The 16,139-nt window shown below is 43.1% G+C and overlaps 2 protein-coding genes across 2 annotated transcripts in view; one reads left to right on the forward strand and one right to left on the reverse strand.

Moving 5' to 3' along the window:
• Positions 1 to 14,737, forward strand: part of LOC126162723 (5-methylcytosine rRNA methyltransferase NSUN4) — a 76,386-nt gene extending 61,649 nt beyond the window's left edge. Inside the window, exon 8 of the mRNA XM_049919385.1 lies at positions 14,407 to 14,737. Within this exon, the coding sequence (XP_049775342.1) occupies positions 14,407 to 14,551 (145 nt within the window). The 3' untranslated portion in view covers positions 14,552 to 14,737. The remainder of the gene's footprint in view (positions 1 to 14,406) is intronic.
• LOC126162722 (sialin) overlaps positions 14,600 to 16,139 on the reverse strand; it is a 291,443-nt gene continuing 289,903 nt past the window's right edge. The window contains exon 11 of the mRNA XM_049919384.1: positions 14,600 to 14,863. Coding sequence (XP_049775341.1) covers positions 14,744 to 14,863 — 120 coding nt within the window. The 3' untranslated portion in view covers positions 14,600 to 14,743. The remainder of the gene's footprint in view (positions 14,864 to 16,139) is intronic.

Here is a 16,139-nt window from a genome sequence, read left to right on the forward strand (position 1 = left end):
CAGCATGCAGACTCTTGAGAAAACTATATGAAAAACATGACCTTTTTTGCCACAGAAAGTGATTGCCCCTACTCTTTTTTGATGTGCTTACTGAATGCAAACCAGCTGTGAAACTGGAATTGCTTAAAATCAAATGGAGTATGTGAATTTCAGGGCGTCAGCAAAATGCAAGGAATATTATCACCTCCAGAATTAATTATGATGATGGTTTTTTTCTATTACATTCAACATCATCAGACCATCGAAATTCCAGGTAGCAATATCAACAATGTAGGATTCCAGTCTGAGCTGCCGGAATTGGTGGTCATGTGTGCATGAGGTGAGCTTGTTCCTATGTGTGAATGGTGTGTGTTTGTCTTTTGCTGTTGAAGGCATTGTCCCAAAACTTTATGACGTGTCTTTTAATTTGTGCCTGTCTGTAATTTAACGTAACGTTCGACATAATATCCTTTGTGATACAACTCGATTTGTAACATAGCTTTTGGTTAGTCAGTGTTATGTAATAATATGAAGGGGTGATTTCTTTAAAACTCACCTTGTATGGCAATTATTACATGTGGCAGACCAAAACCGTGTGCCCTACCGTGACTTGAATCTGGAGCCTTGCCTATCACGGACAGTGCTCTTCCATTTGAGATATCCAGGCAGGAGTCACAATCTGCCCTCACACATTTACAGGGTTATTACAAATGATTGAAGTGATTTCACAGCTCTAAAATAACTTTATTATTTGAGATATTTTCACAATGCTTTGCACACACACACAAACAAAAACTCAAAAAGTTTTTTTTAGGCATTCATAAATGTTCGATATGTGCCCCTTTAGTGATTCGGCAGACATCAAGCCGATAATCAAGTTCCTCCCACACTCGGCGCAGCATGTCCCCATCAATGAGTTCGAAATCATCGTTGATGCGAGCTCGCAGTTCTGGCACGTTTCTTGGTAGAGGAGGTTTAAACACTGAATCTTTCACATAACCCCACAGAAAGAAATCACATGGGGTTAAGTCGGGAGAGCATGGAGGCTGTGACATGAATTGCTAATCGTGATCTCCACCATGACCGATCCATCGGTTTTCCAATCCCCTGTTTAAGAAATGCCAAACATCATGATGGAAGCGCGGTGGAGCACCATCCTGTTGAAAGATGAAGTCGGCGCTGTCGGTCTCCAGTTGTGGCATGAGCCAATTTTCCAGCATATCCAGATACACGCGTGAAACTTGCCCGCACGCGTTCAACTGTTTCCTCGCTCACTGCAGGCCGACCCGTAGATTTCCCCTTACAGAGGCATCCAGAAGGTTTAAACTGCGCATACCATCGCCGAATGGAGTTTGCAGTTGGTGGATCTTTGTTGAACTTAGTCCTGAAGTGTCGTTGCACTGTTATGACTGACTGATGTGAGTGCATTTCAAGCACGAAATACGCTTTCTCGGCTCCTGTCGCCATTTTGTCGAGCGCTCTGGTGGCAGAAACCTGAAGTGCGGCTTCAGCCGAACAAAACTTTGAGTTTTTCTACGTATCTGTAGTGTGTCGTGACCATATGTCAATGAATGGAGCTACAGTGAATTTATGAAATCGCTTCAATCATTTGTAATAGCCCTCTACTTCTTCCAGTACCTTCCAAAATTCAAAAAAGTTCTCCTACATACCTCACAGAACTAACACTCCTGTAAGAACAGATACTGCAGGGAAATGCCTTAGCCTAAGCCTAGAATTTTGTTTCCATAACAGCCTTTCACTCTGCACCAGAGTTTGTGTAGATTAGAAAAAGCCAAGGTTTCAGTTTAAAATATCACTTTGGTACACAGTTTTAATCTGTCAGGAAATTTCAAATTGGCTCAGACTCTGCTGAAAATTCATTCTGGATTAAAAAAGCTTTGTTGGGTAATGCACAGGTACTAGATATCCATTATGGATGAATGGACAGGCTTTCCAGAAAATATTTCCCAGATAAGCTCATCAACATATTTAACATTACTGTTTTTATACACTAAAATCACCCATATGCATTGCTGTCAATGTGACCAGTAATTCTCCATTATGTTTGGATGTTTTAAGCTATTAGCTTCCAGAATGACTTTAAAAAAATGCAAAAATTTGAGGGAAACAAAGTTAGGCTGCTATTGGGGTTGACAGGAAGTTTCTCACTGTCAAGCCACAGTAATTTTTGTCTAGGTACTCCTGTTCATAAATGTACTGTCCTCATATTCATATAAAGATCCATTTTCCACACCTTTACATAAGTTTGACGACTTGAGATAAATGTCACATTCATCTGCTGGTGTAGGCTGCAGAATTGCAGGCACCGTATTGAGGATGACAGCAATGCAACAAAACAGACCACATTGCTCCTGTTTGTAACGAAAAATTTCAATGACCTATTGCAGATGTTGACATGGATGTCAGTTGTGTATCAGCAATCTCCATTGCATCCAGTAAGCTATTTAACGTTGTCAAGGTTCATAAGAAGGTTTTGTACTTGCAAGTTAACACTTGTGCTCCCGTCATTACTCAGCTTGCAAACACATGTGGACTTGGGTCCTCCTCCTTTAGTGTCAGTGTCACATACATTAGTCACCTACAATAAACTAAACATTCCGATATTAGGTAGTTTCTCGGCCCCAGTCTCATATACATTTGTGGTTCGTCTGCTGACTTCTCTGGTGGTGAACAATGCACGCACCAAAAATTTGTTTGGTGTGGATGACTTTAACCTTTTTGGGTTTACTATTCCCGATGAAGTTAATCTCATCTCTGATCAAGTGCATTATACACAGCGCGACTCTTCATGCTCTGACTTTTCCACCCTGTTTTCTGCAGGCTTGGGTTGTGCCCATAATTTCAAAGTCCACATCACCATGAAACCATTGGCCTGACACTGTTTCTTTTGGGCTCATCTGGTGCCGATGGCGCTCTGTGACCAAGTGAAGGCGGAGCTCGACCCCATCACTGCCTCAGCGGTCATCCAACTGATTGCACACAGCGAATGGGCTACCCCCAAGTCACTGTCAAGAAGCCTCGGGACAATTATGCCTTTTCAGTGATTTCAAAGTTTCTGCCAATGCTCCGTCTATCATTGAAATGTACCTCTTGCCGCACCCTGAAAAAACTTTTTGCTAAGCCTGCTGGTGGTCAGTATTTTTCCAAGATCAACTTCTCCAATGCATATTTGCAGCTTCCCATTGATGCTGACCCTCAATGGCTCTTGGTTATTAACATGCATTTTGGCTTGTATCAATAGTTGCGGTTACCATTTGGTGATATTTCAATGGATTTTCGAATAACTTGAGAGGTCTGTGCCTGGGCGTGCATGCCAGCTATTTTCATGATGTTGTGGTCTCCAGCTCCTCTGCTGCTGAACTTCTCAACAACATATGTACACTCTTTTTTTGCATCATGCCACCAGCTTAAAAAGGCAATTTGGAAAAGTGCTGCTTCCTCCAGCCTTCTAGTGTTTATTTTGGGTTTGAGGTCTCTTAGTGCTGGTATGAAACCCCTTCATCAGAATGTCTCTGCCATTGTGGCTCTTTTGCATCCTATGTCAGTCAAGAAACTTCTGATTTTTGTAGGTAAGATTGCTTATTATCATCAGTTTTTGCCGGGGTTGATGTCAGTTGCATAACTGTTACATGCTTTGTTGCTTTAGGTAACATCTTTCCACTGGTTGCAGGTGTACGGAATGGCGTTTTCCAAACTGAAGTCTATGGTACAGTCCTTACCGATCAACATTTAGTGTTAGCAACAAATGCGTCCCAACATGGGCTGGGGGTAGTATTAGTTCATAAATATTCTTATGGCTCTGAGTGGCCTACAGCATACACATCGAAGATGCTTAATTCAGCTCAGACTAGATATTCACAAATAGAGAAAAAAGCCCTCACCATTGTTTATGCTTTAAAGAAGTTTCATGTTTTCCTGTATGGTGTAAAATTCAATCTCATCACGGATCACAAGCTTTTAGTTTTGCTAGTGAAGACAAAGGAGTGCACCACCTTCAATGTTGGACGCTGTTCCTCTCTCAGTACAGCTACGAATTTCACTCTACCTCATTGTTAAAAATTCGAATGCTGACGCACACTCCAATTTTCTGGCCAGTCTGGACCCAGTTTTTGATTGGGAGGAGTTCTCTGTTTCCACGTTGATGAATGTGGTCAACAAACTGTTAATGGTTTTCCAATCACTAACACTCGGGTCATGCAGACAAATGCTACAGATTTGATTTTATGGAAACTGGTACATTGCATACAAAATGGCTGGCCTGAGGTGTCTCCATCATGGGCATCCGACCCCCTCTGTAAATGCTATGTGTGTCGGCATCGTTTCTCTGTCGTTGATGTTGTTCTACTCTTTGATACGAACTGTTCAACTCCTCGCGTAGTCACTCATTTGGTTATGGCACGTTCTCCCTGCACACTACAGCAAGCTGCTCTGCAGGCACTCAGTCTGTCTCTGTGGTCACAACCTTTGGAAGCCTGGGACAGTCTACACATTGATTTTGCCCGGCCACTTCTTAATGCACACTGGCCAATAGTAGTCAATACATTCTCTTTGTACCCGTATGTTGGTCATTCCCATCAACTTCGGCCTCTGCCACCTTGGCAGCCTGTCGAACATTTTTTCCATCGTAGGACTTCCAGCAACATTGGTCTCTGATAACAGCCCTCAGTTTGTATCACAGGAGTTTACGTCCTCCTGCAATGCTCGCAGGGTTCGCCACATTTTTGCCCCGCCATTCCACCTGTAGTCCAACAGTGAAGTTAAAAGATTAGCTGGAATATTTAAAATGCAAATCAAAAAGTACGTGACTTGGTCCCCGTCCGACATTTCCTTCTTCCTGTCGGTTCACGCCACTCACCCGTACCGAACTGCTCCGTGGGTGTCAACCCTGGACGCTTCTGCATCTCCTGGGGCCTGACCAGGGTCACCAACTCATGCAGCTGTCATCTGTTTCCGGCCTGGGCGACTGTCTGGGCCTGCGGGTTTGGTATTCGTGCAAAATGGATTCCCGCCATCGTATTCTGACACCGTGGCTGCCATTTCTGTGAGATCCATACAGAGGAGGGTGTCTGTGCATATCATTACGACCAGTTGTGCCTGCGTATGGATGATCGGACAACCCCGGCCGGGACACCGACATTGCCACGCCAGTATGTGTCACTCAGTGGTATCACCTGATGCAGCTGGGTCACTGCCACAGCATATGAGGGGTCCCCATTCACCAGTGGATGAGTCTGGTGCAGCCTGTCCAATATCGTACCAGCACCGATGCAGCCGCCATCCACACCAGAGCCACCTCCTCCGCCTACGCCGCCAGCAGTGGGGACACCACTACCACCACCACCAGGTCCTGGACCTGATGTGGACATGAAGCTCATACCGACGTCACTCATCCTACCATATGGCTTGATATGGGAAGGTGGACTGTGATGCTGCCCATACCCCAAATACTTCTGACCATACATCTCAATATCAGCACGTCATCTCAGTCAGAGCCTCACGGAGGAAGATGCCATGGACATCTTGTGAATCCGAGCTATTCCATAAGGGAATAGGAATGAAGTGATGCGCACACACTTAAGCTGTGCACATTGGTAGTGTTTTGTCATCCACAAAAGTGCACCATGAAGGAGCCATAATGTGAACTTCCAATAGAGCTCACCACGGGCGAGTGCCTATTTAAACTCTGCTGTGCTACCTGTATGCTCATGCTCAGTTATCATGTTATTACTGGTTGCAAACATTTGCCTTATCTTACTATGTTCAGTGGCATACATGCTGCAGTCTAAAAAAAGTTGTACTAACGTTCTTAGTCTTGTTGTGTGTCCAAGTTTTTCTTTTCTCTGTCCATTCACTCATTTTCTTCAGCTGCCTTGTATATAAAAAATCCTTAACTGATTTTATTACTTCACTGTTCACTTGCACAATTCTCCTTGCAGTGTATCCATTACACATTATGTTTATCTTATTATAACTGACATATCCTGATGAAGTCTAATGAAAGCTTTAGTATTAGCATGTATATTCTTCAGTATACTTACCTAGAGACTTACATCAAACCAGTCTTTAGACTGAAGATCATAGCAGCAACAGCTAACAGGCTGAGTCAGTGATTCAGCAGAGTTGAAAGCTGTCTCAAATAGTCATGAATGTTACAGGAAAGTGGTAAGTCATACCCATTTTTCATTATAAAATTTCTTTTGTCTGTCTCTTAATTAAGTGGTCAGCACACCTGACTTCGTGCAGATGAGCTGGGTTCGATTCCCCGTACTGCCACAGATTCTTTCTTCGTGAAAGGACTGTTAACAGTGCCCACACAATCTCATGATCTCAGTTAAGGAGGTATGTGATTGAGTGGTAGTGGCTCCAAGATCTGGAAAGCTGAAAGTGGCTGGGACAGCAGTGTGCTGACACTGTACCCCTTGATACTGCATCTAAATAATGCCATATGGCAGAGCGTGACATAGCAGTGAGTTAGCACTCTGTGGTCCTCACCCAACAGCATAGCATGTTATGTTTGCATCTAAAACATTAAATGCAGCACAGCAAAATTATTTGCAAATGGAGAATGAGTATCAAAAAGTTTCACATATGTCTATAAGGTACTATGTTTCACCTGTTCACCAATCACAAGCCCTTCATTTCACTACATGGTCTCCACTCAGAACTTCTTGGTAAAATGTGCAGTGGCTGTATCAGTGGTCATTATTCATAAGAGATCGACACTCCTGGAAATGGAAAAAAGAACACATTGACACCGGTGTGTCAGACCCACCATACTTACTCCGGACACTGCGAGAGGGCTGTACAAGCAATGATCACACGCACGGCACAGCGGACACACCAGGAACCGCGGTGTTGGCCGTCAAATGGCGCTAGCTGCGCAGCATTTGTGCACCGCCGCCGTCAGTGTCAGCCAGTTTGCCGTGGCATACGGAGCTCCATCGCAGTCTTTAACACTGGTAGCATGCCGCGACAGCGTGGACGTGAACCGTATGTGCAGTTGACAGACTTTGAGCGAGGGCGTATAGTGGGCATGCGGGAGGCCGGGTGGACGTACCGCCGAATTGCTCAACACGTGGGGCATGAGGTCTCCACAGTACATCGATGTTGTCGCCAGTGGTCGGCGGAAGGTGCACGTGCCCGTCGACCTGGGACCGGACCGCAGCGACGCACGGATGCACGCCAAGACCGTAGGATCCTACGCTGTGCCGTAGGGGACCACACCGCCACTTCCCAGCAAATTAGGGACACTGTTGCTCCTGGGGTATCGGCGAGGACCATTCGCAACCGTCTCCATGAAGCTGGGGTACGGTCCCGCACACCGTTAGGCCGTCTTCCGCTCACGCCCCAACATCGTGCAGCCCGCCTCCAGTGGTGTCGCGACAGGCGTGAATGGAGGGACGAATGGAGACGTGTCGTCTTCAGCGATGAGAGTCGCTTCTGCCTTGGTGCCAATGATGGTCGTATGCATGTTTGGCGCCGTGCAGGTGAGCGCCACAATCAGGACTGCTTACGACCGAGGCACACAGGGCCAACACCCGGCATCATGGTGTGGGGAGCGATCTCCTACACTGGCCGTACACCACTGGTGATCGTCGAGGGGACACTGAATAGTGCACGGTACATCCAAACCATCATCGAACCCATCGTTCTACCATTCCTAGACCGGCAAGGGAGCTTGCTGTTCCAACAGGACAATGCACGTCCGCATGTATCTCGTGCCACCCAACGTGCTCTAGAAGGTGTAAGTCAACTACCCTGGCCAGCAAGATCTCCGGATCTGTCCCCCATTGAGCATGTTTGGGACTGGATGAAGCGTCGTCTCACGCGGTCTGCACGTCCAGCACGAACGCTGGTCCAACTGAGGCGCCAGGTGGAAATGACATGGCAAGCCGTTCCACAGGACTACATCCAGCATCTCTACGATCGTCTCCATGGGAGAATAGCAGCCTGCATTGCTGCGAAAGGTGGATATACGCTGTACTAGTGCCGACATTGTGCATGCTCTGTTGCCTGTGTCTATGTGCCTGTGGTTCTGTCAGTGTGATCATGTGATGTATCTGACCCCAGGAATGTGTCAATAAAGTTTCCCCTTCCTGGGACAATGAATTCACGGTGTTCTTATTTCAATTTCCAGGAGTGTATTATTGGCCCACCATACGCACTCAAATGTGGGCACACTTTCCCACTTGCCGTATGTCCCAGATGCAGAGTTTGGCAGGAACGACGCACTGTTTTGTTTTAGACGCCAGTCAAAGACGCCTCCTCACCAAATGCCCAACTATAGTGTGTGAAGTAGCAACAGACACAGACAATGATCACTGCTCTGCCGTGTGTTGTCTGCAGCACAGCACAGCTGGGCACAGTACCCGCTTAAGGGCACAGACCCAGCATGATGCACTTATTTCTCATTATGAAACCAGTTTAACATAACTGAAGCTTTCATATTGTCCACCATGGACAGCTGTGAATGCTAGGTGGGAATTTTGCCTTCTTTTAACTCCCACATACTGATGCTTCTCCTCACTGCAAATTGGGGAATCTGCAGAATGAAGGCGTGACTTGTACTGGCCTGCTTTTGATCCCACCGAGGAACAGACACACTCTCCAGAACAGCTAGACCTGTGTCCACAATCAGTCAGCTTCATCACAGTGTTTCAGCCATACGCCACACCCTGGCCATGCCTGGCAAAGAGTACATGTTAATTTTGATGGACCATACTTACGAGCAATGCAGTTCATAGTTTTTGATGGCCACTCCACCTTTCTGAATGTGGCACAGGTGGCCATCAGCACCACAGTAGCTACCATTCATGTCCACTCCATTATATTTCCAGTAGAAGTGGCACCTTCAAGTCTAATTTTTGACAATGGCTCTTAGTTCATAGCATCTCGTTTCATGACTTTTGTACACCTAGTGGTATCAAGCACTTGATCACCACCTCTTTCAATCCAGCATCCAACTTGGAAGCTGAACAGTTGGTCAGGACGTGCAGGTTGACTCCAGGAAAGCACTCACCAGTTTTCCCATCATCTACCAGTCCACCCCCATGGATGGACGTAGTCCAGCTGAAATTTTACATTGGTGCAGACCCCGTTCCCTGCTCTTCGGCCTGCTGTGCCCAACTCGGTGAGCGACTGTCCATGCAGACAGCCATATTACTGCGTGGGCTCAAACTTGTGGTTGAAACCCCATGTGTAGCCAAGTTGTTGTCATTGGCAGTAAAGGGCAGCAAATTTTTGATCTTGCAGCTGGCCATAAATACCTAGTCGGCAATCGAAATCAGCTCCGGCCACAATGAGACGTCCCCCAGCAACCAACAAGGCATGACTTATGCAACCACATCCAGGAAAATCCTGCCCATGAGCCTGTCTGCTACTGCTATAACTTCCACCCTCGTGTGAGACAGGTGGTCGGCAATGACCAGCAATGGGAGCCAATAGAGGTGGAACTATTTCCACCCACTAAGCTGTCTTTCAGCTCCCACCAACATCAAAAACCCTCTCTCCAAGTAGTTAATGGATGCCGAGCATTCTTGGACTGAGGTGTCCACGAAGGCCAAACCATTGTTTCCTTCACAACCGGGAATGACATCCAGTCCCCCGCAGGTGGGACCAAGAAACACGCCAGACCAACCCGATCAGCCAGGAGTCCCACAGACAGCACCGGCCTCTAATTTGGACCATCACAATGAGGAATTACTGTAGGAGCTTTTGATGGGGATTCCAGCACCTTTCCCTCACCTTCCTCTATGAAGTCTGTGTGGGGTGAGCCATATCTGGCGCTATGTGCTGATTATAGGAGGAAGAGCTTTAGTATCTGACGGTGTTTCGGATTCTCTACCTAGCCTGAGTATCAGTATGGAATACAGGTCAGAGACACTCTGGCTTTGTGCCACAGCTGTGTCTTGTAGATGGTGCCGCCACAGCCACAGGCATGCCATGTGGGCCCATAAAGTGATGTGGGAGTGCTAGTAAATAACACAGAGTGCTAGTAAATAACGCAGCCCTGCAACTGCTCTGCAGTTCTCGCTATTCTCTGAAGCCTTCAACACATGCCATTGATAGTAGAGTAATTGGCTTAGCCTGTATTATGTTTTCAATTCAGGTTACTTCCCGACTGTTTGTGTATACAACTTTCACTGCGCTCTGGATTTCATTTCTGTTTAGCCATTCACTTCATGAATTCCACTGTCATTAAACACAGGAACTGCCTGTTTGTTCCATGTCTTTGCGCCATCCTAAGCTGTAATAAATCCTGATAATATTTGTTAGTGACTTCCTGCCTGATGAGTCTTTCTTTCTAGATTTATAACTAGTTTTACTCTGCATCTTAAGTGTCTATGATTACTAGTTATTTAAAGTGGTTTAGGACAGTTATGCCCTGTATAATGTCTTTATTGAACATATTGATTTTTGTGGCTGATATCTGTCCCATAAAATCCTTCCAGCTAATTGCCCCATTGTCATATAAAATATGTGCCAATACTGAGATAACTGCCTTTTCGGCCATGTTCAAGTGACGAACATTAGGGCACATATTGTTTTTGGTGGAAGCAGGTACTGAAATGTATTGTATCTCTACTATGGCCTTAAAACCATCAATGTCAGTATTGTAAATTTTACTAGCTCTAAGATGTAACTGATATGCTGTTGCTGTCACTGATCTGCCGTTGAACAAAGAGGAGCAATATTTGGGAATTTGTTAGTGGATTACGAAGTTATCTAATAGTTGCGATCACATTGTGAATTGGTGACATGTTTCTGATGGCCAAGTTTTCCTGCTTGCAGTTAAGATTAGTTCAGCCTGTGCAGATTGTTTAGATGATTATGACAATATCCTGTAAGTCCACTGTCCAGGAACAACTTGCAGCCTTTCGCACTGGGAACACAGAGCGGGTGTGTCTGGAGCGTGTAGCCATCCCGTCTCTTGATGTTCCTAAGCTTCCCAATGAGTTCAGTCACCTCTCTTACTTCACATGTGTCTATTCACAACTGTCTTGCAAACAATTGTGCTTCTTGGAATTTTACAAGCTGCTCACCACTGCAAAGATGTTCCATTACCACTAATAGTTAATCTGTTACTATTGAAAGTAGTGTTAAAGATCTGCTCTATAGCCGCTGACAAACCTCCCACTTTCTGCTACCCATTACTTTTGAAACGAGCTGCACAGGCCAAACTGGTGACATATTTCCATGAAGAGTAGCAGGAAAACAATGACCCACAGAACCTTGGTATCAAACTGCAGTTTGGAAAGCTTTGAAATTGATTGCAGGATGGGTTGGTGACCAGCTCATCCACATTTTTTCCCCATAAAATCATCCAACAAGATGTTTTGTGATTTGAACCATTGCACAATTGTGAATTTCTAGTTTTAGCATCGAGATGTACCTTGGTTTGTATCCTTGATCGTCATTAAGTTGTAATAAAAAAAATCCACCACCCTCCCCCCCCCCCCCCCCCCCTCTCCCCAGTTATAAGTAGAGTCACCTTAGACAGAGTGTGCCAAACTTTCAGGCTCAAAATTACTCAGTTTAATATCTTGTACAGTAATAAGAAACCAATGGTTAAAGAAGTCATGAGTCAGCAATGTGTGTGAGATACATATCTGAGAAGTGCGTATGTTTCTCAAAACAAATCACTGCCTATCACATCAAGGTTCTTGGCACAAACTTTTTCAAAATAAAGAAAATTACAATTGTCTCTGCTGTGTTCACAGTGGAATTTATCATTGTTTATAGTTCATGACTGATTGTTGAAGATGGAACACTTTTTGTTACAGGAATGTGCAGACAAGCATTGAATGTGTGGTGCAGCGTTATATAGTGTCCAGAAATCTGGATAAGCCTACAGATAAATAAGTTTCAAAACAAGTATCATTTCCCATTATGAATTTTTACTCTGCAGCAGTGTGTGTGCTGAACAAAGTGCTGGACCGGGACTTGAACCTGGGACCTTCACCTTTCGTGTGCAAGTTCTCTACTGACAGAGTTATCTGAACACGACTCAGCTACACCCATGACAGGGTGTATACATGGACAAGGAAAAAAATTCCCGGATTTTTTCCCCGATTTGCTGGTTGAAAATACACTTTTTCCATGTTAAGTTATAGTATACTTCTCCCGCACTAAAACTTATCAATCCTTTGAATGTTTATGGTTTTATACACCGACATAGAATTTTCCGGCACTTTAGAAAACGAAACTCGGGGGAAAAAAACAAGTTTTGGAAAGATCTTTGACGTGCAGCAACATGTACGCTGCATATTTTCATGTTACAAAGGTATAAATTTGAATTCCACCAAATACCGCATGTTACTTTCCGAAGCATAGAAATCAAGATTGCAACATGCTTTTGTAAGCCAGTCATTGCTCATGTCACGTGATCTCACCAGCTGATCACAGCGTAGGACACGTGAGCTAGTCAGCCAATAGCAAGATCACTCGTAAGTAGCGTGAACACACAAATAAGAAAAGTTAATGGTTTAAATTAATATAAATAGTGTTGCCACAAGAAAAACAAAGCTTTTACATATAATATTGGTCTCGAAGATTAATAAACTGTAAGAGAAGCTAAGCTTCCACATATAATGTTGATCTTCCAGTAAAATTTTTAATAATGACGTAAATGTCTGATCTTCTGGGTTTGAAATTCTTCTAGATGGTCATCCTCAAAGAGTTAATTTTTAAGTGAGAGTCAAACACTCTGTGATTTAAGAAATTCATCGTACATTCTTGCACATAGTTCATCTTGCAAAAAAGGAAAGTTACTCTGAAAGTAACGATTTTCAAACCACCATTTGCAATATTTTCCCATGACCTGTTGGAAATTGGTTCGTTTCAGCAGTTGCCAGAGAGCGCCAGATAACAGGCGTCACTGTGCTTGCGCAGCTACAATGATGCAGGAAGCCTGCATGTTCGTACGTGTTAAACATTAGAAGATCTTGCATTATGTCATAAAAGAAACAAGACATCAGAGGATACTTCAAGAGCATCATTTGTGAACCATACTAAAATGCATAATTAACCTTAAAGTGCACATTCGTATGTCCAGATTCGGATGTAAATTTTCTTGACTACCAGTACTGTTATTATCTCGTGTTTGGTTCTTTATTATGACATAATTCCACACAAGCTAGAATATGGAAAATGTGCACTTGAAATGCAGCAAACAGTTGAAACTAGCCAACAGTGTGAAATTAAACACTTCATTTCAAATAAATTGACTGCCTCACCATAAAAGATTAATAAAAGCCAAAGCTCTTTAGCAAACTGACGGAAATAAGTTCATTGTTCTTCAAGGCGATTAATGCTTGACTGTCAGAAAGGTGGAAATAAAACCTGATACTAATAACATATTTTAGCTTTCCATAATTATGCGAACATATTTTAATTCATTTGATGTCTCCTGGCCACAGAAATCTGTTTTGTTTTCATTTAATGTGAGAGCAATAAATGAAGAGGAAACAGCAGTATCACTAAACGTAAACACAGGTCACGTGGAGACTACCCACCTCCTCACTGCAACTCGGACTGCTCTGTGGATCAGCCCCAGATCTCCGATATTTCTGAACCAGGGCAATATTGGATAGTGGCGCCCAGCCACACATCTGTAGCCAGAAGCGGGAGAAGGTACTACTCATATGCGACTCAACTGCACGTTCACAAGAGCCCGCCCGCAAACTGCTCAAACGAATCTAATGTAAACAGGTGTCACGTCACACTCATCAGAGGCAATTTGTTGTTAAGGAGCATTACACAGTCTTTCTAAAGCCTTTGTCACACTTCGCTGTTGGCAGACACTTGTAAGAGCACTGTGTTTTATTGTTGTATATGGCGTATTTCCTTTGCGACTTAAGTTTTATTTTCATTTTATTTTCTCTCATTCATGTTTTGTTGCTGCAGTATTATTCTGCAGAAGCGGGATACATTAATATCCTTTGTTATGAGTATTGGTTCTTACCAGTCAAAATCACAAAAATTCAACTGAAAACTAAAACAATGAAAAATTCCCGGAATTCTAAAAAATGAACTGTAGATTCTGTACCTTGGCAAATATGATCACCAGATCACACACCTATAAATGTTTCCCTCTTGGGTTACATGAAGCAGTCAGTGTGTGAAAGCCCAGTAGAAACTGAATCCAGTAAAAACTGAAGAGGAACTGTTAGTAGGGTTGCCTGTCTCTGGGAACAGCTGATGACAGGAATATTTGTGAAAGTGCAAAAAATGTTTTTGTGTTGAAGTGTTATGTATGCTTAGAGCCATGTCTTCATTGCTTTATAGATGTGGATTCTTTTTGCTGTGAAAGCAGTTTTGTTCCTCACTGTTCACTGCACTTGTAGACATTTAGCACATTGAACCAAGCAAATTTTGATGTGTTTGATTCCTTTTTTTTTTTTCTAGAGATCTGACGTCAGCCCTGGATTCTGCTAGAAGCATTTTCCGTTTCAGCCACAGAAATGGCTCGCGTTATGGTCATCTAGTTCTGCCATTCCTACCATCCAACTTTGGGCCACTGTATTTCTGCAAATTCATGAGGACTGCATGAAGCATAATAATTAGCTGTGAATATTTTGTTAACAAATATTGTTTATTATTGCAAAGTGTTATTTGCACATACACATCACTTGTACACATTTCAACAATATTAAACACAATGTAACTTTAAATAAAATTATCACAAAATAGGAATAATGCTTGACACTATTTAAATTAAATAAGTCATCAACACCAATAGCAGCTAATCAATTTTGTTCCATGGTTGTTCAACACCTGTTCCAAATATCATGTAGAATATAAAGAGGAAGATATTAACTCCAAATGTTCCATAGAAAATTGCCCTCCACCGAGCAATTGTTTGCTGTGGGAAGAAAAAAAAAGTATAAATAACAGTGCAGTCAACCTGTTTTCACAATTACATTTCTTGCTGGTTTTTAATTAATAATTCCTGTACTGTAACAAGGCACTAAGAGTGACACAATTATGTTTGGGGGGAGGGGTGTTATTTGAAATTCCTTTGATATTGGGATCGAAACACTGAATGTAAGTTTTGACTGAAAACGTAAATGCAAGAGCAGTGATAGAGCAGATATAAAACTGAATTAATAGTAACAATGACCACCTGCAACTTTGTAGAAGAGTTCTCATTTGAATGAGACATACATACAACTTAGAGATGATTGACACCTCTCAAAATATGGAATACCAGAACAGCTGCGAAGTCATAGGCATACATAGTATTAAAAGTACCCTAGTTTTATGATCTATGGAGTACTTGCATGACAAATCATTATGTTGTGGAGCACGTCAGTTTACTTTCAGAAGACAAATTAATTTGTATAAATATGGATGCGCGCGCACGCGCGCGCGCACTGCGCGCGCGCGCACACACACACACACACACACACACACACACACACACACACACACACACACGTACGTGAGCTAGTAATTCCTACCTACAATATTTTAGATATTAAAAAAGAAATAATAGAAATTGTTCTACAGAATAAAAAGAGTTTTCAAGGAGAAACTTTATCAATTTGATCTCAAATTTTACTTTGCTGTCTGTCAGGTATTTTATATCACCAGATGATCAAAAATTTTGGTTGCATCACTGTGCATTCCTTTTTGTGCTAAAGACAACCTTAACAGGGGATAATAACTCTCATTTTTTCTTCTGGTATAATTATGCACATCATCATTCCTTTAGGCTTCCAGTGGATTATTTACAACGAACTTCATGTCCTTAAATATAGATCCACAAGATGAATTCGGGTGAATACCACGTAATATTCTTACAGCACATTTTTGAGCAATGAAGACTTTCTTTATTGAAGATGAGTTATTCCAGAACATTATTTCACATGATATTACTAAATGAAAATATGCAGAGTATGTCAATTTGCAGATGTTTGTCTTCCATGTTCTTATTCCCAACCACGTCTTACAACTACCATTGGTGTAGCACCTCTAGATATATAGAACTGAATATGTTGTATCTTTTTGAAATTGAGATTTAAAGATGATGAGACTTACCAAACAAAAGCGCTGGCAGGTCGATAGACACACAAACAAACACAAACATACACACAAAATCTAGCTTTCGCAACCAACGGTTGCCTCGTCAGGATACC

Source organism: Schistocerca cancellata, chromosome 2 (genome assembly GCF_023864275.1).
Source record: "Schistocerca cancellata isolate TAMUIC-IGC-003103 chromosome 2, iqSchCanc2.1, whole genome shotgun sequence".
Classification (NCBI taxonomy): Eukaryota; Metazoa; Arthropoda; class Insecta; order Orthoptera; family Acrididae; genus Schistocerca; species Schistocerca cancellata.